General features: G+C 37.4%; 1 protein-coding gene across 17 annotated transcripts in view; it reads left to right on the plus strand.

Annotated features, from left to right (window-relative positions):
* Positions 1-23826, plus strand: part of rims2a (regulating synaptic membrane exocytosis 2a) — a 191259-nt gene that overhangs the window by 70460 nt on the left and 96973 nt on the right. For 15 of the 17 annotated variants that reach the window (XM_084088636.1, XM_084088648.1, XM_084088650.1 and 12 more), the window contains 2 exons: positions 10965-11785; positions 23066-23259. In XM_084088636.1, coding sequence (XP_083944762.1) covers positions 10965-11785; positions 23066-23259 — 1015 coding nt within the window. Of the gene's footprint in view, positions 1-10964; positions 11786-22801; positions 22870-23065; positions 23260-23826 lie in introns of all 17 variants that reach the window. The other 2 variants (XM_084088637.1, XM_084088638.1) reach the window with 1 other exon arrangement.

The raw sequence follows: 23826 nt of genomic DNA on the forward strand, positions 1-23826 counted from the left end.
TGTTGACATTTTTTAGAACATGTTTGTGTTCTGTACATATAAAGCTATTGCATGTTTCAATTTATACTTGTGCAAAGCAGACAGAATTAGATTTACAAAGATAATCGCCCTTGTCTTTAAAAAAATCAGGACGAGAGGGGGGAAAAAAGCACAAATTTATGATTTGTGTGGTTTGAGAGTGCTGTTTTGTTCTGGCACACAGTTACACCAGATTAAATAAAATCCTCTAGCAGGCCGTGGCCAGAATCTCCACCAATCAGCGACGGGCTGAAGCATGTAATGCTGCCCCTGTCCCAGAGAAACATCTCCATCTCTGCTCATAGGTCATCCATTACAACCTGTTTCAGCCTCGCTCTGGGTCCCCCAGCATGCCTTGCGGCTGCTTATAAGTCTGTGGGCGCTATGATGTCACTGACATCAGGGAGAATGATTAGAGAGAAGGGCATTCATGAAATTCTTCAGCACATTATAGTCAACGTTATGTGGGATTTACTCGACGGCCAGTGAGGGATGATTTGATTTCTGTGAAAATGTCATCCTGACATCATAACTGAGAGGATTCTAATGCTACTGAAAGGACTGAAGACTGTTAGTGAGCTGTATTGTTTCCTACACCTGCTTTTCTTCATTTGACGGTTACCGTTTGCAGTATCAGTTTGTGTTGCCTCATTTCAGTAAGATTGTGGCTAAAGTGCAAAGGTGCGTATAAAAATTCTCTGTTTTCCTCCATTTAGATGTAGCTGGGGCCCCAAGGGCCGTAATTTCAGTTGATTGCATTGTATTGTACTCTCACACTCTTGCTCATTATGTTCTTTTGCTCTCACTTCACATTAAGGGCTAGGTGTTATTTTTAGCCAACATTATATATATATATATATATATATATATATATATATATATATACAGGCCGTGCAGAATTATTAGGCACGTTGATTTTCTGATCATATTTTATTCCCAGGAACATTTTGCCAATTCCAAACCATATTAATCTCAATAACTACTATTAATTTTGTATTTAATCATTTATAAGTGATATATAATTGTTCATGAAGGCTGGAAATGAAAAATGTCTTATTTTCAGGTGTGCAGAATTATTAGGAATGTTTTCTTTTTCAGATAAAATAAGCCAAAAAAGAGATTTAACTAAGACTGAAAAGTCAAAAATTATTAAATCCTCATGAGAAGAATGCAATACTAATGCAATACTAGAGATTACAGTTAAGGCATGACCATTGGACAGTGAAATCCTCATTGGGTCAGCAGGGTCAGACAAAAACAGGTGGAGAAGAAAAGACACGTGTTAACTGCAAAAGAATGAAGAATTAAGGTGAAGAATTAAGTGTGAAACCATCAGGAACCCTTTAGTCTTCAGCGCCACCATTTTCCAGAACTGCAACCTACCTGGAGTCTCCAGAAGAGCAAGGTGTCAGGATCTCAGAGACTTGGGTTAGGCAAAGAATCCTAAAAAATGACCCCCACTTAATAAGAATCACAAGCTGAAGTGTAATAAAATACATGAAGACTGTTTTTTTTATAGGCTTTATAGACAGACAGATTGAGAGTGACTCTTGAAGGACCAGCACCACATCCTCTTCTACCACTATTTGAAGAATTCATCTTCCAGAATACGTTTTAATAAGTTTTGTGAGTTAATTTTTGTGAGTCCATCTCCTACCCTGAAGTCCGTTTTGCAGAGATGGACTAAAAATTAACTCACAAAACTTATTAAAACGTATTCTGGAAGATGAATTCTTCAAACAGTGGTAGAAGAGGATGTGGTGCTGGTCCTTCAAGAGTCACTCTCAATCTGTCTGTCTATAAAGCCTATAAAAAGTCTTCATGTATTTCACAACACTTCAGCTTGTGATTCTTATTAAGTGGGGGTCATTTTTTAGGATTCTTTGCCTAACCCAAGTCTCTGAGATCCTGACACCTTGCTCTTCTGGAGACTCCAGGTAGGTTGCAGTTCTGGAAAATGGTGGCACTGAAGACTAAAGGGTTCCTGATGGTTTCACACTTAATTCTTCACCTTAATTCTTCATTCTTTTGCAGTTAACATGTGTCTTTTCTTCTCCACCTGTTTTTGTCTGACCCTGCTGACCCAATGAGGATTTCACTGTCCAATGGTCATGCCTTAACTGTAATCTCTAGTATTGCATTAGTATTGCATTCTTCTCATGGCAAGGCAAGGCAAGGCAAGTTTATTTATATAGCACATTTCATACACAATGGCAATTCAAAGTGCTTTACATAGAAGAAATTAAAATAATAAAAAGAAATAAGAATAATTAAAACAGTTTAGAAAAATAAAAAATAAAATACAGTACAGTACAAACAGTCGGACGAACTTTGGCACAGTGCTCATTCATTAAATGCATAGCTAAACAGAAGTGTTTTGAGTCTGGATTTGAAAGTGACTATTGTAGGAGCACGTCTGATCTCCTCTGGAAGCTGGTTCCAGCTGCGGCTGGCATAATAGCTAAAAGCGGACTCGCCATGCTTTGAGTGAACCCTTGGTATTTCTAGCTGATATGATCCTAGTGATCTGAGTGATCTGTTGGGTTTATATTCAGTGAGCATATCTGCAATGTATTGAGGTCCTAGGCCATTGAATGATTTATATACCAGTAATAATACTTTAAAATCAATCCTAAATTTAACTGGGAGCCAGTTCATGGGGATTTAATAATTTTTGACTTTTCAGTCTTAGTTAAATCTCTTTTTTGGCTTATTTTATCTGTAAAAGAAAACTTGCCTAATAATTCTGCACACCTGAAAATAAGACATTTTTCATTTCCAGCCTTCATGAACAATTATATATCACTTATACATGATTAAATACAAAAATAATAGTAGTTATTAAGATTAATATGGTTTAGAATTGGCAAAATGTTTCTGGAAATAAAATATGATCAGAAAATCAACGTGCCTAATAATTCTGCACACACTGTATATATATATATCTTGATTTTTAGGTATTTGCTCTATTTTCCATCATTTAGAGATGGGGATTTTGATAATTTTGCCTACTCAGATGTACTTCCATTCAAAAGTTTGGGGTCCAAAGGATTAGTTTTTTTTGGAGAAAAAAAAAAGAACAATAATTATTCACAATTCTCAATTCTGCAGTATTTATCATGCATGCATATATATATATATATATATATATATATATATATATATATATATATATATATATATATATTAGCATTCTAGCATTACTATAGCCTAATCATTCATATGCATCCTTAGGGACATTTTTTTGTGTTTTACTAGTATGGTACCACCATAGTATGCTATCTAGTACTTTTTTAGGGGGGAGATGCAAGCATTTTATGTGGTGTGGTAGATTTCTCCTACTCACCTGACTTAATTTAAACAGTCTCCACTTTGACACCTGCAAATTTATACTCTACTATGCGTCTCCTCTTCAACACCTGCTTCGGGTCGGATAATGTCTGGCCCCTTTTGAACACTATCAATTGTGAATAATGTCTCTTGTGTTCACCTTAAGCACTATCACTTGGTAATGGAAATAAGATCTTTAGTGTTCCACTAAACATCATCACTTGGGAGTAGAAGTAAGATCTCTATAGTGTCTAGCCGTGCAAAAGTAATCAGACATACTCCAGACAATGCCTTTGAATATGCTTTAATCACGGCCGGAAGGATCTCCAATTTCAGAGAGAATCCCCTCAACCAAAAGAGCACAACAGTTTATATAGAATGATTGCATGGCAAAAGTGACATGATTCATTGCATCATTTTTCTTTAATATGATTGATTCATATGATTCTCTGTTACTAGGTCATGAGGTTAAATATGTAGCTATATTCAGACAGCTGTCTAGTTTTGTTTCCTCTTTTGTTATATTCAGACACAGTAACTTTGGCCCAAGTGTTGGAGACGTTTTAGTTTTCAAATACTGTAAATGTTAATACAGCAAGAAAAAGGGAATGCTAGTTATGATTATTTAAAGGGCACCTATTATGACTCTTTTCACAAGATGTAAAATAAGTCTCTGATGTCCCCAGAGTATGTATGTTAAGTTTTAGCTCAAAATACCCAACAGATCATTTTTTACAGCATGTTTAAATTGTCATTTTTTGGGGCTCAGAAAAACGCGCTGTTTTAGTGTGTGCCCTTTAAATGCAAATTAACTGCTGCTGCACGTCACAGGGGGCGGTGCTTCACGAGCTCTCGCTCGAGCCAGGACAATCTCATCTGATAATATCAGAACAGAAACTCTCAGTTGCGGTGTTCATTTCGACTCGGAGTCGGACAATAATGCCCACAGAGCCAGAGAATATATGCTGTATAGAGATAGAACAGGTATAGTTTAGTCTAATTATTAGAGCCCGACCGATATGGATTTTTGGGCGCCGATGCCGATACCGATAAAAAAAGCCAGATACCGATATATCGGCCGATATTATTTATGTGTATATTATAATACAGTAGCAATGTTATTTATGTGTATTATAGTACAGTAAGTTTGGACACACTTTCCAATTGGTGTGTACAAACTTTTGATGGGTACTGTATATAGAATACACAGTATAAACAGAATAAATATATAAACGTTTTGCAATGATCACTCAAATGTGGTGATCAAACACTTGTGTGACAAAGATATGTAATGGAGGCAGGGTGAATGATAGAATGAGAATTTGAGCTGTAACCAAACTAGTTTGCATTGCATTTTATATTATATTATATTCTAAATACTGTTGCATAATCTTCACTAACGACTTTGTCTTTTAATTTAGTCACGTTATTTAAAACATAACTTGTATCAATAAATATATCAAAAGTGTCACTGACAAAACCTTGTCTTCTATTTTTAATCTTAATTTCTCTAATATCTACCAGTGGAGGAAGAACTCAGATCTTTTTAGTAAAGTAAAATTAATAATATCATAATGAAAACGTTTATAATTACATATGTACAGTAGTTTTATACTATTTTAAATAAGTAGTAAGCAAACTGTACTAAACGTGAAACTAGGCTACTCTCAATGCAAAATGGCCCTATATAAAGTGTTATAATTATATAAATTATTGGAATATTGCTTGATGTTGTAACGTAGCAGAATGAGCTTTAACACTGTGTCTACACCAGAGCATGTGAGCGGAGTGGAGCGGTGAGAATCTCCGCTCATCGCTCACGGAACTGTTCACCCCTCCGCTCCCCCGCTCAAAGCTACATCAGGCCGCTCCGCTCATTATCGCTCAGCGCATAACGAGGTTTGCTTCGCGCTCCACTCAAATCGCCCCCCGCTTGCTCCAAAAAAGGAAAAAAATCTACATGTATATCACTTTTAGCTGAGACCACAGCCTTACCTCCTAAAGAACTAATGAGTAACAACAACATTTTTCAAATAGAAATGTTTTATTTCAAATTACAGGCCTATGTAAGAAGGAATATAGCCTACACAAAAAGTCCTGTAAAATTAAACGAATAAATGGGCCTAATAATCTAAATAAAAATTATATAAACAAAAATATGATAAATTTTTTAAAAGTTAATTAACTATAAGGCCAGAATTTTGATAAGTGAACTTCTGCGCAACGCGCACGATTAAAATTTAAATTGGCTTCCATACACACAAACTGCTGTAAAATTAAACGAATAAATGGGCCTAATAATATAAATATTATTACGGACGACACAAATTCGGCTAAATAAAACGAACCATTAGGTCTACTTGAATGAAAAAACGAATTTGTTTGAATATTACGCTATATTTAATTTACACTTTGTTACAAGTTACCGTATTCAATTTGCTAACCTTTTGTTTTCTTCCCAGCGTTTTCTTCCCCCATGTGTCTTTTGAGATTCCAAAATGAATCTTTGCTGACTGAAACGATGTCTCCACATTCGTTTTCTTGTACCACATTATCATTGTTAGTTAGTTATATTAATAGTACACCTGACCTGTATGACTTCTCATTTTCCTTTTTGAAGTAGCCTACTTTTTGAACTCCATTATTGAGCCGAGTTTTGACTGAAAATAGTCTACTGTTGATGACTGTGCAAGACAGATGGATCCTGGTTTAGGTTTGACTGAGCATGCTTCAGACTCGTGGTGTGAGCGGAGCGAAATTGGAGCGGGAAATAAGGCGACGCTCCGTCCTTTTAAAAATGCCGCTCTGCGCTCTGTCCAAGATCAGCTCGCTCCCGCTCCACTCCGCTCACATGCTCTGGTCTACACCGGACGCGGCCGTTATTTTTTGCCACTTTTGCCAGTTCTTTGTGACAGCTTTTAGGTGCTTTATTGGCAGCGCCATCCTTACATAAATCACCGCACGCTGCATTTTTTTTAAATATTAATTTATCGGCCATTATAAATGCCGATACCGATAGTTAGGAAAATGCCTAATATTGGCCGATAATATCGGCCCGCCGATATATCGGTCGGGCTCTACTAATTATGGTTATAACTTATTTGTCATCTGCTTTTATCCACTAATACAAGCCTGCTGTAGCAAAACCCGTCCGAATGATGACCAAAATATACTGATGAGTTCAGTGAAGTTTATTGTACATCACACAAAAGATGTGCGTTAGTTTTACTCCAGAGAATCACAGTAAGAGCTGAATAAACACAGTATAAGAAGTGCGCATTAAAGTCTTATCCATAAACTCTCTCTCTCCCTCCCTTTCATTATCAACAACATACACAGCGAAATACACAAAACACTCGTTAGAACTAACAGTAAACAACACACACCTTTTCAGTGGGTGCTAAATAAACTGGTAAACCTTATATCCGTAAAACGACTCGATGAGCTGTCATAAAGAGCGCGCTCTCACTTTCACTTCTACCGTGGTCAGTAACGTTAGTCCTGTCGCTCCAGAGACTGTAAGCTGGATCACGAACAGTACTGATCCATCCTCGAGTAACAACGGGAGTAAATGAAGACTGCTATCTATGTTCATTCTTACATCCAACAACAACACACCTCAATCGCTTAGGAGACATTCTTGTCTACAGCTGCTCAAGCGTCGAACAATGGCGGACTCTGTGTCCAGCTCACTCAGGGCGGGTCTAGGCTCAAACTGCAGTGTCAATCAAACGTCGTGGGAGGGGCCTGCTCAATTCTACGTCACATTGCACCGAATCTGAGAACAGCTCATTCTGAGACAGTGCTTATGATTTATTGAGATTGTAAAAAAAACACTGGGTGGATTTTTATCATTCTTGGGTGGTTTTGCTCACACACTGCCAACACACATTTATGTTCAAACACCATGTAAAAGTGAATTTTGCATAATAGGTGCCCTTTAAACATTTCCTTCACAATGGGTATTTTGTTCAGGGTTTTTTTCTTTCTGTTAAATAGACTTTGACTGGCCAGACAGAGAAAATGCAAAATATGAGAGTGTTTGTTTACTAGTGAAGTGTGAAGGCAGGTTAATTATTGTAGAAAACACCCTGTGTTAGTGTGCTGGATAATCTGTGTCTTTGAGATATCAGTGTGTGGAGCTTTATCCTAGTTTTACACACTAAACTACAGTTAACATAGGTAAATTACATGTAAGTGGGTCAGTTCATAATGACACTTCTTTTCCCGTTCCTGTATCCACACAGCTTTCGCACCCAGGAAGAGAGACTACTAGTTAGCCGCAGTGCTAATGCTAAGGATAAAAAATGGCTGTAGGTTAGTGTGCAGATAGGAATAATGCTGTATAATATGTGACCTGTGCAATAGTTTAAATCTGTCCACCTGCATACTAAACACAGACGTAATGCCCAGCTGTGCTATCACTGCTTTGGATGGGGCAGGTGGCGTTAGCAATTACATGAGCATCCAGCACTTTTCAGATAGTCATAAACTGGTGTGTGATGTAATGCATTGGCCTGCCAGGTGTGTGTGCTAGTGGAAACTATAAATAGAGTGGAAGTGAATATATAACTCATTTTGACTAATTATGAGTAATTTTATTAGCGGAAGCTTAAGCTAATTTAAAGTACATTGTTCAGGTTTATTATACAATGATGCTAGCTGTATATTATATCATGTACTGTATATTAGGTATAAAAAACTGCCGTTTTTTCCCAGAAACACACACACGATCCCAAACACAAACAGATGTCTGCAGTGCTCTGGATTTGTGAATGGTGCAAGACTGTGTCAGGCTGCTGTTGAATAATGCAACAGGACACGGCGGCCATAGTAAAACCCCAGAGCAGAGCCCAGGGGACGCGGGAGATACAATCATTAATCAGTCAATACATGTACATGCTCAGAAACAGCTCACAGATCTCTCCAGACACTAAAGATCACAGCATCCTGCAGAAAAAATGAGAGTGCTATTATTGAACTGGTTTCCTCGTCGCTAGCTAGTGCGCTAGCTTCAAATGCAGATCAGAAGAACGTTCAATATGTTTCAGTTTTGCTGCGATATTTGCAGTACAAAGGAGAAGTTTGTTAATTTTATTGCTCAGGTGTTATGCTTTCATACCTCAGGAGACTTAATGAATTTCTCATTGTTTCATTGAAGTATCAATCAACACTAGCTTTGTTTCCATCCAAAGTTGCGAATTTTACTGGAATATCGGATAAAACATTTTGGAATATCGCATAAAACATTTGCGAATAAAGCTCCGTTTCCATAGAGTTTCTCAAAGAGAATAAAATCGTCACTTCCTGATGAACTGCCGCTAAATATCACTTAGAAAATTGGAAGTTGCTGCAGTAGGAGAAACCACTGTAATAATTTTGTGAATTTTGACAAAACGCAATGAACACGCTATCTTGCTTTCTGAGGTGGATACCTGCTGTTTGATCTGTAAGACAGTTCTGAGAGGTTATTATACCGAACCACTTTGCTCAGGCATTTCAGAATGACCAAATCAGCATTTCAGATGCTGTGCAACTATTTCGGTCTTCTGTTTGGTCTAATTATGCCGTCCCATCGCGAAGTCACATGTCTTTTTTTGATGCTCACCGAGGAATTTATTCGGTAAATGTGTTTCCTTCGTAGTTTAGTTGAGTCCATACACTTTTTATGTGCATTTTTGGAATTTAAGTGCATTTTGGCATTTCCATCCATGATTTTTTATGTAATATCCCAAAATGCGTTTAAAAATAGGTGGATGGAAACATAGCTATTTTCTTTGATGTTTATCCTGAAAAAAGAAACGGATGAGTTGACTATTGACTTATAGTAGCTACAATATAAAATTTATGTGGATAGTATAGCTCAGGTTATATGATTTGAGAAGAATTTGATGAGAAATGTTTGTTCATGTTCAGATTATTTGTTTTGAAAGCAATTTGATGACAATTGTTTGTTCATATCGAGACTGCTCAGATTCATATGAATGCATAAGAATGATCTGCATAAGAGAACTCGTCCGGAGTTTTACATCATCAATCCGTGACACGTTCTGTGACTGTGAGCTGCATTTGCATGCGGGATAGAGATGGTGGCTAGAAACAAAAACAATCTCTAGCCTTGATTTTCATCATGGCTTCTCTTGAAAAAAAAAAAATGAAAAAAAGAAGACGATGTGTGCGGAGCAAATGTGGGGTTGTTGTTCTGCACTCCTATTGGTTTTTGATATGACTGTTGTCGTTGGAGAAGCCACACTACAGGACTGTGCGTCAAATCTACTGACACTGCCAGATTTTAGTCTGAGGTAAAATTTTATCACTGTAGTCATTAATCCGCTGTCTGTGAACATGTCAAAATGACGATCAAATACTTCAGATTTTGGCCTGATCAAAGGAATCTTTTAGGATTCACAAAATTTGCAATTTTGTCATATTCAGAGATCTCATTTATGATGTTTTAAGTGAGAATTGAAGCTTGTTGTGGCAGAAGAGGTGTAATACTTGTTTGTGGGTTAGATGATTAATTGCTAGATCAAAGATTTAGATGTATCAGGTATATTCCTGTGATATACCCTTTTAGTGTATATTACAGCTGCTTCCATGTGATTATCAATGAAATACAACCACAAAACCTGCTAAACTCTGTGAAGTCACACAAACATGCAGTAAGGGAAGAGCGGATGCATTGTGGCTTTTCAAGACTCTAAACTTTACTCTTCAATTGCAGTTTTTTCTCTCTCCATCATCTCTCTGGGCTTCCTGTGAGCCAAAGACTCTTATTCCCTCTGAAAATGAAACTTGTATGCCAGAGACACTGGTGTCATTTGTCTTTTCTGACACATACAGCCAGCACTGCTGTAACCACATTAGCAGCAGGTTATTTGTGTAAACACAGCATGCATTTTAAAATGAGATGTTGCTTTAAAAAAATTTAATTACAGTGAGAGTTTAGATGGTGCTGCTGCTTTGTCTGGATTCATACGTGATTTCAGCATCCGATGACACGCATTTACATTTGTAACAGGATTTTAATGCTGACTTTGCAAGTTTGCATATTGTTTCTTATAGTTGGAAGTCTGTGTAATGACTTTAACATCATTGTGAAAGCTTGTTTGCAAACTGTTTTACTTGTGTAATCTGACGTGTTTAAAAATAACAGCATTTTCAACTAGCTAAAATGTAGGATGGGATTTGATTTTTACGTATCAGGAATTGATTGGATGTATTTATAGTGCTTTTTTCAATACACATTGTTTCAAAGCAGCTTTACAGAAAATCATGATGTTAATGCTTATAATATTTTAATATTTCCATGCCTTGTCACATTTAAAAGATTAGAGCTGTCAATAATATAGTTTACATTTTGAGACAATACAAGAAATCAAGCAGTTGAGATATCGCAAGCAGATGCTCAATGAAGTTGTGCTGCTTATTGTTTTTGTGGAAACTGTGATACTCTTTGATGAATAGAAAGTTATGTTAGTACACGTTTCATTCTCAGCATTACAAAGGCCATTATGGAAGTGTCAAGTTAGTAATTGGTTTCAAGTTATTAATTGGTCTTTAAGTTGACCTTTGACATTTTAGTAATAACTTAACTTTTTTTTTTGGACCGACAGGAAAAGAAGCCCATCAGCAACCAGGGATCCAAACCAAAAATACGACCAAAGGGAGGAAAAGGCGGAGCGTTCGCAGTATGCCCCAGGGGAGGGCGGCATGCCACGATCACCGTCTGACTACGGGGCCGGAGACCGCCAGTGGCGGGGAGGCTACGGTCGCTCCTACGAGGACGCAGAGGTAGCGCGAGGGGCGTACCGTGCTCGGCGGGGCGGCTGGCACTCTCAGGAAGAGTACCCTCCCGAACCCGGCTTCCTGCCCGATGGCCCGCCCCTCAGCGAGCACGAGCTACAGCGCCAGCGGCAAGAGGAGTACCAGAACCGCTACCGCAGCGACCCCAATCTGGCCCGATACCCAGTCAAACCACAACCTTACGAGGAGCAGATGCGCATGCATGCCGAGGTCTCGCGCTTCAGACACGAACGGCGCCACAGCGATGTCTCCCTGGCGTACACTGAGATGGAGGAGCCCCTTGGGCCCCTGCGAGGTCCCCACTACTCACCGGGTCCCGGACAAACCCACTGGAGGTCCAACCACAGTCCCCCCAATGTGGACTCCCTTCACAGGCAGCAGCTGCTGGATCCCGCCTCGGCCGTGCGGAAGAGTAAACGAGAGAAGATGGACAGCATGCTGCGGAATGACTCGCTCAGTTCCGACCAATCAGAGTCCGTCAGGCCGCCGCCGCCCAAACCTCACAAGACCAAGAGGGGCGGAAAAATGAGGCAGGTGTCGCTGAGCAGCTCCGAGGAGGAATTGGCCACAACACCCGAGTACACCAGCTGTGAGGACGTGGAGATCGAGAGTGAGTCTGTGAGCGAGAAAGGTAATGCAGCTGTTTATAAATTATATATATTTATAAATATAAACTACCATTCAAAAGTTTGGGGTTCGTAAGATTTTTTAAGTTTTTATGCTTATCAAGGCTGAATTTATTTGATCAGTGTCACATGATCCTTCGGAAATCATTCTGATATGCTGATTTGCTACTCAAGAAACATTTCTTATTATTATCTTATTATTATTATCATATTGTCATATTTTTGTGGAAACGGTGATAATTTTTTTTCAGGATTCGTTGATTAATAGAAAGTTCCAAATAAAGCATTAATTTAAAATTTAAACCTTTCATAACATTTTAAATGTCTTTACTGCCTTTAATGCATCATTTCTGAATACAAGTATTCATTTAAAAAATCTTACCACAAACTTTTGAACTAGTGAATGTTTATGCAATGAAGATCTAATGCTAATAGATTAAAGCTGTTGCTAATATTAGAGTTTTATTTACATAATTACAGTAATTAAATTAAGAATATTTTTTAGAATAATACTTAATATGCTGATAACCTTTGATTCATGCTGATGTTTCACAGTGTGTGTATGTGAATGGCCAGTGTGTGTGTGTGTGGTCAGGAAGTATGAGGAGAGATGTGTGTCAAGAGGAGTCATTGTGTCCATCAGTTTTGGAGAAGCTTTAAAACTGCTATTTAAAGTAATTCAATTACAGTCAAATTACTAAAAAGTAGTTGGCTACAATAGAAGCTACGATAAAAAAGTAGTTAACTGCATTGAAGTCAGAAACATAATGCTGAAAAGCAGTGCTTATCTAAATATTTAGCTATAAAAAAGACATAAAAAGGACATGAATCAGTGAATCGCTTCATTTTGAACTGGTTCATTTACATGAACTGTCCAAAGGAACCAATTTACTGGAATAAATTGGATACCCACACAATTCAGGAAAAAGTTTTTGATTATTTCCTCAGCTGCTGGAAAATCTCTTGTCGTTAGTTACTCTCCAACTCTGGTGTCCATTTACAGTATGACTTGTGTGTATTGCTTTCTATCTCTGTATGTTTGTAAGTGTGTATTGTATTGTTTTCTCTCTGTTGTCCTCCTAGTGACAGATATTGCTGGGTCTTGGTTCCTTCAGATCAGATGTAATGGATTATGTTACATAACAGAGGAATAGAGTGGAAAAGAAAGAGTCAGAGATAAGGAAAGAGAGAGATGAGATTATTGTGTAGTCTCGTAAATATTAATATTAGAAGTGCACTTATTTATCCACTTTAGAAGTTTTACACCTAAAGAAATAAGTAGTATGCTTGAGAAATGTTATATTTTTCTTGAAGAAAATAAAGCCAAATATGTTCCCACCAAATACCTTACTGTAATGCAAAACAAGGGTATATTATTTCAGTTGAATTGTGAAGTATTCATACATTACAACAGTATGTTGCACTGCACTTAATGTATGCTGATTTAAATTAATGAATGCATTGTGATAATGAGAAAATGTGCTTAGCTGTCCAAAAAATAATGTAAAATGCACACGCTCCTTTTTCCAACAGTGAAGTAAACAAATCAAGTGCACCTTTGTTTTGGGTTATGATTTTGGGCTAGTTGTGGGCAAGAATACATTGTGACAGGATTGGTGTAAAAAAATGTATCCGAAAAGGTGGACGAGTTGAGAGAAATATTGATTACAAATGTATTTTAGTTCTGAAACGTAAATTATTATACTCAGTTTTGTGTTATTATGCATATTAGAGTATCAAGTTATTAGCTTAGCAACGTGTCCTGCTAATTAATTGCGTCTCCCATGCACTTTATTTACTGCGTAGACAACAAACAGGAAGGTTTTTGAGATGTGTGGCAGGGCGGAGAATTGCAGTAAGAACTCATTCTGAGCCACTTATATAAGCATCCTAGGGACAAAACCCAGCGTACAGTTGTACATTATTGATGTTCCGCTCTTCCAGGTTTCACAGCCACACTTCTAACCAGAGGAGTGGAGTAACGCTCTCTCTGAAGGTCAGGTGGGTTTTAGGGAGGAGGGGAGAGCACATCAGGCCAGATAAGACTGCCTTTCCCGTCAGCTTTATCGCACATGAGAGCCGAGCTCAGTGGAGATGCTGCACAGGGATAGTAGCGTTTCTGCATGATTACAAATCGACAATCGGCCATTCTACTTGATTTCATCATTGTGTTATTGGTTCAGTTGGTTTATATACAAACATTTTCTTCACTTTAAAAGGATAGTTTACCTAAAGATGAAAATTCTTCATTTAAGTCATAATTGAATCACTCTCAGGTTGTTCCAAACCTGTATGAATTTCTTTCTTCTGCTGAACACAGAACAAGATATTTTGAAGAATGTTGGTCACCAGACATTTGACAGACCCCATTGACAGACCCCATCTTCTTTTAAATATCTTCTTTTGTGTTCAGTAGAAGACAGAAACTCATACAGGTTTGGAACAACTTGAGGGTGGGTAAATGATAGAATGACAGAATTTTCATTTTTGGGTGAACTATCCCTTTAAGGTGTGTGCATTTAAAAAAAATATTAAAATACTTTCTTCTGCTAGTTCAGACAGCTATAATTATGGTGCGTTCAAGTCCTCCTGGGAAGTTCGTACGTACGAGGTGGGAAGTCGTGCTTATAACGGCATGTGCGTTCAAGTCACTTTCGTCGGAGCAAAATGGCGGAGTACTTTCTCTTAATTAATTACACAAAAATACAGTAAGGTTCTTAAACTCTTGTTCTAGAAAATGAAGAACAAAGAAATGTGCATCAGGTGTACTTTGTATTTTTATGTTTTTAATTAATTTATGAAGCCAATGCCAACACATCGTTACATGTTGCATTGTTATATTATAATACTATCATATTCTGTGTTGGCGATTAGCTAACTGAGCTGTTAATAGAAAAGCCTGACAATATCACAGCTAAATACCTTTACGTATTGTGTATTCCGCCATGTTAATCACTGACACGCCCCCAACTCGTAAAGATCGGAGCTTAGAGAAAATCCCGAGCTCCCCACTGGTATTTACGACATTGTGGTGGCGTTCAAGTGTGTTCAACTCGTAAATACGATCTATACGAGATGACTTGAATGCACCATTAGATATATTTTCCTGAAAAGTGTAAACACTGGTGCTTTCAAAACATTGTTCTGTTTGTTTGATCAGCCCGGCATAGCAACAGTGGCTCAGCCAATAGTGTGAGTTTAGGGCAGGGCTACCTGTTTGTTTGACCAATAGCAGATAGGCTGCATGTAATTTGCAATTTTGTTATGTGATGCTAGTGGAGCAGAGATTGGTATGAAACAAAATCAGAGATGGTCACTCTTATTATTGGGAGATTTGAGGGTCCATGTCTCTACCATTGGAGAAAGTGTAACGGCTAACTTGGATCACGTGTGCCTTGAAAACCAATCACATTACAGCCTTGACGTCATTGAGTTTCCTTCAAAGTTGTGCGACAAGAAATGAATGAGAAGTGTTGTAAACTGAATCCTACCTGTCGTACAATTGTCAGTGACTTCTCTTATAAAACAGCATTTTTTTTGGTGTAAACTCAAAAATAGTTCAATCCAAAATGAATGTTTAAGGGCAAACATGTTGAAGATAAGCCGATAGGCTGGCAATTCATTAAATGATAAGCTGTTTTCCCATAAAAGTAGTTTTTTCATCGTAGTGAAGCCTCTCCATTGACATACACACTTGGTTTGTTTTTATATAATAATAAATATAATAAAATGTATATATTTCACCACTAGTGGCATCAGTTGCACAAAAATATTCTCTACCTTTCAAGATTGGGGTCAGTATTTTTTTAGAAGTTTAATATTTTTATTCAGCAAGGATGCATTAAATTGATCTAAAGTGGCAGTAAAGACATTTATAATGTTACAAAATATTTCTATTTCAAATAAATGCTGTTATTTTTAACTTTCTATTCATTAAATTCCACATTTTTTTATTTTAAATGTAAAAATAATATTTCACAATGGAACTGTTTACTGTATTTTTGATCAAATAAATGCATCCTTGGTGTTCATAACATTTAAAGGGGTTGTATAATGCCCCTTTTTACAATATGTAAAATAAGTCTCTGATGTCCCCAGAGTGTGTATGTAAAGTTTTAGCTCAAACTATCCCACAGATAATTTTTTACATTTGTTAAAATTGTCCCTTTTTGAGGGTCAGTAAAAACGCGTTGTTTCGTGTGTCCCTTTAAATGCAAAATGAGCTGCTGCTCCCGGCACAGAGGGTGGAGCTTCAAGAGCTTGTGTGTGTTAGCAGCTCCGATTACCTCACACAGACACGTACTAAAATGTCACTGTTCTGCCTTTTATATTTAAACTGGAGTCGGGCAATGATGGAGAGACTCAAGAAGAAGTGACTCGATGTAGAATGCAGCAGGACGTTTCTGAATGGTTAATTGATGAATTTATGTAGCTGATGTGGAGTTAACTATCTTTAAGTCTTTGATTAGCATGTTCTGTGATGTCACTAACCCGGGAGGAATGTCATGTAGTCCCTACCAGCCGTTTGTTGTAGTCCTTAAAAAACGATTTCTTTAAAAGCAAATATCTCCCTTTGCTTTGAAATTTGAGCATTGTAACTTTGTTGTTTATGCTCACTCACTAACTAAAGTTAGTAAAATGAAATCATAATCAACCACACCTTTAAAAAAAATGGACGGTAATGTACATTTTCAGACACCACTCATTTGATGTACTGCATTTTGCATACTATATAATAGTGAAGTACGCATATTAAGAAACAGGGAGAGCAGGGAGTGGAGAGTGTCACAACCTAATAATAGCTAACACAGAGTATATTAAACTGGAAAGGAAAGTATTTTAACATTGAAAAACATTACACAAAGCTAATGCATTAAACACAATATCCAAAACTTGGCTATCAATTTTGACATCTGATGTCTTTGGACTCTATTACAGTTCAACTTGAGCCATGAACTGGTTGTCTTTTTTTTTTGAGCAGCAGACATTTTGTTTATTTCAGGCTTCCTGTTCTGAACGCAGGTTTTGACGTTATTTGTTTTGCCGGCTGACTGTCTGAAGATCAGATGTAATGAGGTGAAAGCAGGTTACCATGGCATCCGCTTGGCTGCAGGCCTGTTTTCGGATCTGGATAAGCTGCTTGGATTCGCTCTGCATTCAGACCTGCTCTCAGACCAGTCAAAAAGACCACGTATGATTCCGGGCAAATTATGTAATGAACAAAAAAAACCCACAGCGATCAGAAAACATTTGAGGCGGAGCTTATCCAGATGACATAGAGCTGGACGATTCTGGATAAATTGAGAACCGAGATTTTTTTTTGGTTTAATATAGAGATCCGATTCCCCACAACTCTGAATCGACAACTGAACAAAATAACATGTAATTTATTACGGGCTCTGAAAAAATGTTAATTGCTGCAGTCTTTTTTAAATATTTAATTCATTTGGATTAATTATATTAAAATCGATTTAAATGAACGATTTAAGAGATTTAAAATCTCTTTGAGTGAATGACTCAATGACGAAAGATTGATTTTTTTTTTTTTTTTTTTGAATTTTTTAACTATAAACTTTTACCCCAGTACTTCAGTGATCATTTGAACTATTGTATCACATAAATAAGAATACAGTGTCATGGAAAAGACTGATTATGAAGCTGTTTCATATCTAAACATGACAACTGCTAATATGTTTCGTGTGATCGTACTTGTCAAAGGTTTAATAAACAGAGCCGAATCATTGTCATTTAGGAATAAGATCGTGTGGGTGTTTGAATGGATATTGCGATCTTTTAACGATTAATCATGCAGCTCTAAAATGACCCTTTCCAGATATAATTACATTCAGCTATATGCATATTACTCATTTCTTCTGCTCTTCAAACTGTCAGCAAAAATAGCCTGTATCTCCGTAGAAATGTGATGGGTATATGCTAAAGCTTTGTAAAAACATTGATGTGCAGCAGGAGACCCTCATGTGATTTAGTGTAGTGGTCTCTCTTTTTGTTCTCCTCTTTATCGATCAGCAGATGTGCAGACAGAACAGGAGAAAAGGTTTGAAACTGTCTCGTGTCCACAGGGTTATATTCATGTTTCAGTATTGTGTGTGTTCTTAGAAGACACTTAGTAGGCCTAAGTGGTAATTAAAGAGTGATGTGAGTGTCTAAACATAGCAATACATCACCATCAGCTTGTTTCATCAATATATCATCCATCATTATTTACATTTACAGGGCTCAACAATAAGGATGGCTTGTTCGCTAGGTAGCATAGATGAGGTTTTGTTGAAATTGCACGAATTGCTGATAGTATAACAGTGAAAATAGATTGAAAATTACAAAGCAATCAGTAATGATTTGCTGTGTACGCCATCATTTTCAGCAAAAGGTTTTTTTATTTAATTTTAATTTAACATATTTTGATGTAATTTTTATAATAGCGGTCCAACATCACTAACCAGATCAATCACTGTTTTTGGTAGAAATTATATTTCTACATGGCAAATAATTTACTAGGTGTAGTAGAGTAATAGAAAAACAACAGACCCAACAGCCATGACATGCATGCTGCTGATTCTGTATAATTGAAACATTAATTGAAAGGGGTGTGTTCAAAATAATAGCAGTGCGGAGTTCACTTAGTGAGGTTATTCATTCTGTGAAAAAACTGGTGTCAAACAAGTGGCCCTTATTTAAGGACGAAGGCATTACCGGACTGTACATGGTGGTTATAGTGCATTTCTCTCTGAAAATCAGAGTAAAATGGGCCGTTCCATACGTTGTTCAGAAGAACAGCGAAGAAAAACTTTGATTAAAAAGTTGATTGGAGAGGGGAAAACATATAAAGATGTGCAGAAAATGATAGGCTGCTCAGCTAAAATGATATCAAATGCTTTAAAATGGCAACCAAAACCAGAAAGACGTGGAAGAAAACGGAAAGCTACCCTTCAAATGGATCGAAGAATAGTCAAAATGGCAAAGACTCAGCCAATGATCAGCTCCAGGGTGATCAAAGAAGATCTAAAGTTACCCGTGAGTACTGTAACAATTAGAAGACGCCTATGTGAAGCCAAGCTATCGGCAAGAAGCCCCCGCAAAGTCCCATTGTTGAAAAAACGACGTGTGTTGAAGAGGGTACAATTCAATGTGCCAAAGAACACATTGACTGGACTAAAGAGAAATGGCGCAATATTTTGTGGACTTATTAAAGCAAGATTGTTCTTCGGGTCTAGGGGCCGCGGACAGTTTGTCAGACGACCCCCAAACACTGAATTCAAGCCACAGTACACTGTTATGACAGTGAAGCATGATATGGGGATGTTCCTCATACTATGATGTTGGGCCTATTTATCGCATACCACGGATCATGAATCAGTTTGAGTACATCAAAATACTTAAAGAGGTCCTGTTGCCTTATGCCGAAGAGGAAATGCCCTTGAAATGGGTGTTTCAACAAGACAACAACCCCAAACACACCAGTAAGCGAGCATCTTGGTTCCAGACCAACAAGATTAACATTATGGAGTGGCCAGCGCAATCCCCGGACCTTAATCCAATAGAAAACTTGTGGGGTGACAGCAAAAATGCTGTTTTTGAGACAAAACCAAGAAATTGTGGTATGTAGTGCAATCGTCCTGGGCTGGAATATCTGAAGTTGGTCGACTCCATGCAACACAGATGTGAAGCAGTTCTCAAAAACTGTGGTTATACAACTAAAAATTAGTTCAGTGATTCACAAAAAAGCTAAATCTTCAAGCTTTTTTCAGTTTATACAGTAAATGTTTGACTTTGGAAAGGAAAATGCACGTTTTTATGTACAGTATGTAGGTGTGTATAATTTATAATATTTTAGTAATGTTTTTTAATATCTTGAAATATTTTTTAATAATTGTAAAAAAATAATTAAATATTTATATAAATACATAAATGTATATATTATAAATATAATTAAATATTTTAAACTATATATATTTTTAAAGTATTTAAACATTTTTAATCTTTTACTATTATTTTTGTAGATAACTGTAAAACGAATAATTTTTACATTGTAAATGATATATGTTATTTAAAAAAATTATATGTTAAAATTGTGTGTTGAAAATCAGAAATGTAAATATACCAAATTTAAATTCATAATCATTTAATTTTTTTTCTGTATTGGTTGGCATAATTCTTTTAGTGAATCGGGTAAACACGCAGCACGTGCAAATGAACAACATGATTCATTCTCCATGAAATCCCCAATTTTTCTGTATCTTGCCAAGGGGAACCAATCAGACCACATCTTCAGTTGTCCTGTTCGGAGACAAATATCAATATCAATATTCATTTTATGATTGCACGCTATGTCGCTCTCTTCAGTCTGTCTGTCTCTCTCTCTCTCTCTCTGTTCTCCTGTCTCCTTCACTCGTAGTAAAAACAGCATCAATAATTAATGATCCAATTAATAGTTTACACTGGGTTTTTATTGAGTTGTCAGAGTGATGGAGAGCCGTGCACTAGCGGCCTGGGAGCTGTGCTCAGGCCTGAATCAGCACTTCCGCCTTCTGCCGAGAACGTGAGAGTGAGAGAGAAATAGACCCCGGAACGCAGCCGCTAAGACCACTGCTCTCACGCTTTTACTATCAACACACACACACACACAGAGAGAGAGAGGACACAGCAGTGCTCCAGAAGGATAGCATGATGATAGCGGACATGTGGAACACAGATAAGTGGCGAGTGTGAATGTGCACTGAAATAATTGTAGCTACTGTTATTGTTTTGTCCCAGGTAATTTGGGCCACTTTTTGTCATTGAGATGATTGGAAAAACATGGCGTAATTTACCTGAATTCACCTTAAATGTGGTAAAGATGAGGTAATCGTGAAAGCGAAAGTGCCCACAATCGCTCCCCGGTCTGGGTGTGTGTGTTCATGTTTTGCAGTGTGTGTGTTCACTACTCACTGCTCCTAATGTGTGTGCACTAACAAATTCTGGGTTACCATACTTGGCCTTAACGTCATGCCACTGTCACTTAAATTAAAATGAATACTTTTGACCATGGTAGTAGTTACACGTGTACATTACTGTATGAGTCCTTTTTTAATTTTAAGTGTTATATAAAGTGAGATCTATCATACATTTGTTACGAATAATCATCTTTTGGTTTCCATCTATCAAGTTTTCAAATTAAATTTGATTAAATAAAATTAAATAAATAAAAAAAGATTTGTTTTCCACTATTCCAGATTATTTTCCCCTTTTGTTTCTGATGTTCTTAAGGATATCCATGGCATGCATAATTCTATTTTTTGTACTATATGACTTTCTGGAGGACCATAACATTGCATTCAGTGGGTTTCTGCGAGTACTACAGGAAGAGCTTTAGGCTGCGTCTTAAACTACCCCTTTATTCTTTTGTTCATTAATTCTCATATGTCTGCAGTTCTCTGTCATTACCACTGGTGCTAGTGTTTTGGAGTTTAATGTAATGAGTCCCATATGTAGATCAGTGTCTGTTGTTTAAGCTGCTGTATGAGTGGTTGCTCTGTTCATTTGATGTTTAAGACACATGTACACATCCTAGGCTTAAGCACAGAGCAGATACAATACTATGATGCTACTGTATTATATCTGATGTTGTCGTATATGAATATTGCATGGTATTTGATAATGCCATATTTACTGAAGTAAAACTAAATCTATTAAAATCGTTTTGTTGTTCAAATCATACTGATATCATTTCAGTCACGACAACTCTCCTCGGAGTAGTTTGAAACACAATATGTGTCTCTAATGTAAATAGGTTGTGACTGTACACAGACTCGCTCTGCTAGACCACGATAAAACAGAAAGAAAACTTGCTGCTGCTACAGAGCAAGTACGAAGACTTGCTCCATAAGACGCAAAGTGACATTGAAAGTGCTTCTGCAAATAGAGACCCGTAGCAGATCTAGACAGGTGGTGCTGGGGAGGAGGAGGGTTAAGATGGGTGCGCCGTCTAAAGGTGATGATACACAGGGCAACTTTTTGAGCAATGTTGCTGGGCAATCTTGCAGAGCGATTGTTGCTTGGGCACTTTCCCATTGAAAATGGGCAATACATTTCTGTCTGGATAATTTAGATTGGTCGTGGGCCCTGTGTCTCGTCTGGTTGCCCGTCGATGGCAACATTGCTCAAAAAGTTGCCCTGTGTATCATCACCTTAATGCTACCTGGTCAGACTGAAATATATATGGCTAGCCTGATAGAAAGAAGTGGTCGGTCACGAGACAGCCAATCAGTGGCATGTTAGAGTTTCATGACTAAACTATACATTTTATTATATTTAGATGTCATATTTATTGTGCTATATTTAATCAAGCCATATCTGATGTAATATTCGGATTATATCACATTTGATTTGATCTAGCCATATGTTATATGTAAAGGCATCACAGCTGATGGTTTTTATCTGATTATGATGTCATATTGGACGATGTCATTTACAATGACCACATCCAGTGTTGTACCTGATGATGTCATATATGACTATGTCATATCTCTCCAAATGCAGGAATGCAGGTGAGTGTGCACCAACTGCATTTTAAACTGGAGCCGGCATTGTGTGTTTTTTTCCCCCTGAAATAAAGTGTATTAAAAGCCCAGTCCCAAGATCTTTTCAGATCTTATTAGTCAGACTTTGAAGATAGCGACTTCATCCAAGTTTCTTTGAGCAGTGCAAATGTTTGACCTCTTCTGTAGTTTTGTACAAAGGCGCATTATGTTGCATTTACCAGGGACAATACTTTATATTCTTGTTACTTGCCTGATTTGTCATAGTTAGGTTGCATAAATACAGTTATGAGTGTAATAATCAATGTACAATAAATGTGAGTCTAAGTATGAGTGCGTCTGACACATTTAACAATATGAATGAGTGAATACAGTGTCTTTCCCCCCCACATGTCTCTGTTTCTTTTGTCCTCACAAACTACCTCTGCTCTCTGCTGTATGTGTGCGTTCTGGGATTGTGTGTGTATGTGTGTGTGGTGCTCGCAGGGGATTTGGATGGCCACTGGTGGGATCATACAACGTGGCATAGCAGCGATGCTTCCTCCATGTCTTTGGTGAGACATGCGGAGCCTAATGTCCCACCTCTTTCTCTCTCTCTCTCTCTCTCTCTCTCTCTCTCTCTCTCTCTCTCTCTCTCTCTCTCTCTCTCTCTCTCTCTCTCTCTGTCACTCTGTCATTTCATGGTTCTTTTGATTTATTTTCACTTCTGCATGTCTTTTTTTTCTTTCTGTTTTTATCCCATGTCTGTAGGGGACAGTCAAAGGGGAAAAAGACAAACTTTTGAGCAGTCACACACCTTATCTGAGGGCCAAAAGAAAATGGTGCGCTTTGGGGGCCACTCTTTGGAAGAAGATGCTGAGTGGTTTGAACCCCAGGTTAAAGACTCGGGGGTTGATACTTGCAGTAGCACTACCCTAAACGAGGAACATAGCCATAGTGAGAAGGTACTGGGACCCTCTCTAGCCTGCACTGATTTGATTTGATCTTGTTTTGTTTGAACTTTTCATTTACTTCATTTTGTTCCATTTTCACATGGTCTTTGTTTTGATGTCGCTAATGATAGGTGAGATGTTGATTTGATTTTCTTTTTGGATGTTGCAGGGATAGTTCAACCAAAAATGAACATTTTGGTATCATTTAACAAAGCTTTCTCTATTACTTTCTCTTTTTTCCCCTCCATGGAGCACAAAAAGGATTTTTTTTAATCATAAAATGAAAGCAGTGACCAAGAACTGTCTGGCTCCAAAAAGGACAAAAAACACCACACAGTTGCCGTGATAATGGTCTACATGTGCAATATTTCAGATCTTCTAAAACTACACTGCCGTTCAAATTTTCAGGGTCACTAAGATAAAACATTTTTTTAAGGGAAGTATGAATTTAATACTCAGCAAGGATGCATTAAATAAATTAATAAACTTTTTATTCATCAAAGAATCATGAAAAAAAAAAAAAATCCACAAAAATATTAAGCTGCACAACCGTTTTCAACACTAATAATAATAATAAGA

This window comes from Abramis brama, assembly GCF_963993115.1.
Source record: "Abramis brama genome assembly, chromosome: 17".
Taxonomy (NCBI): Eukaryota; Metazoa; Chordata; class Actinopteri; order Cypriniformes; family Leuciscidae; genus Abramis; species Abramis brama.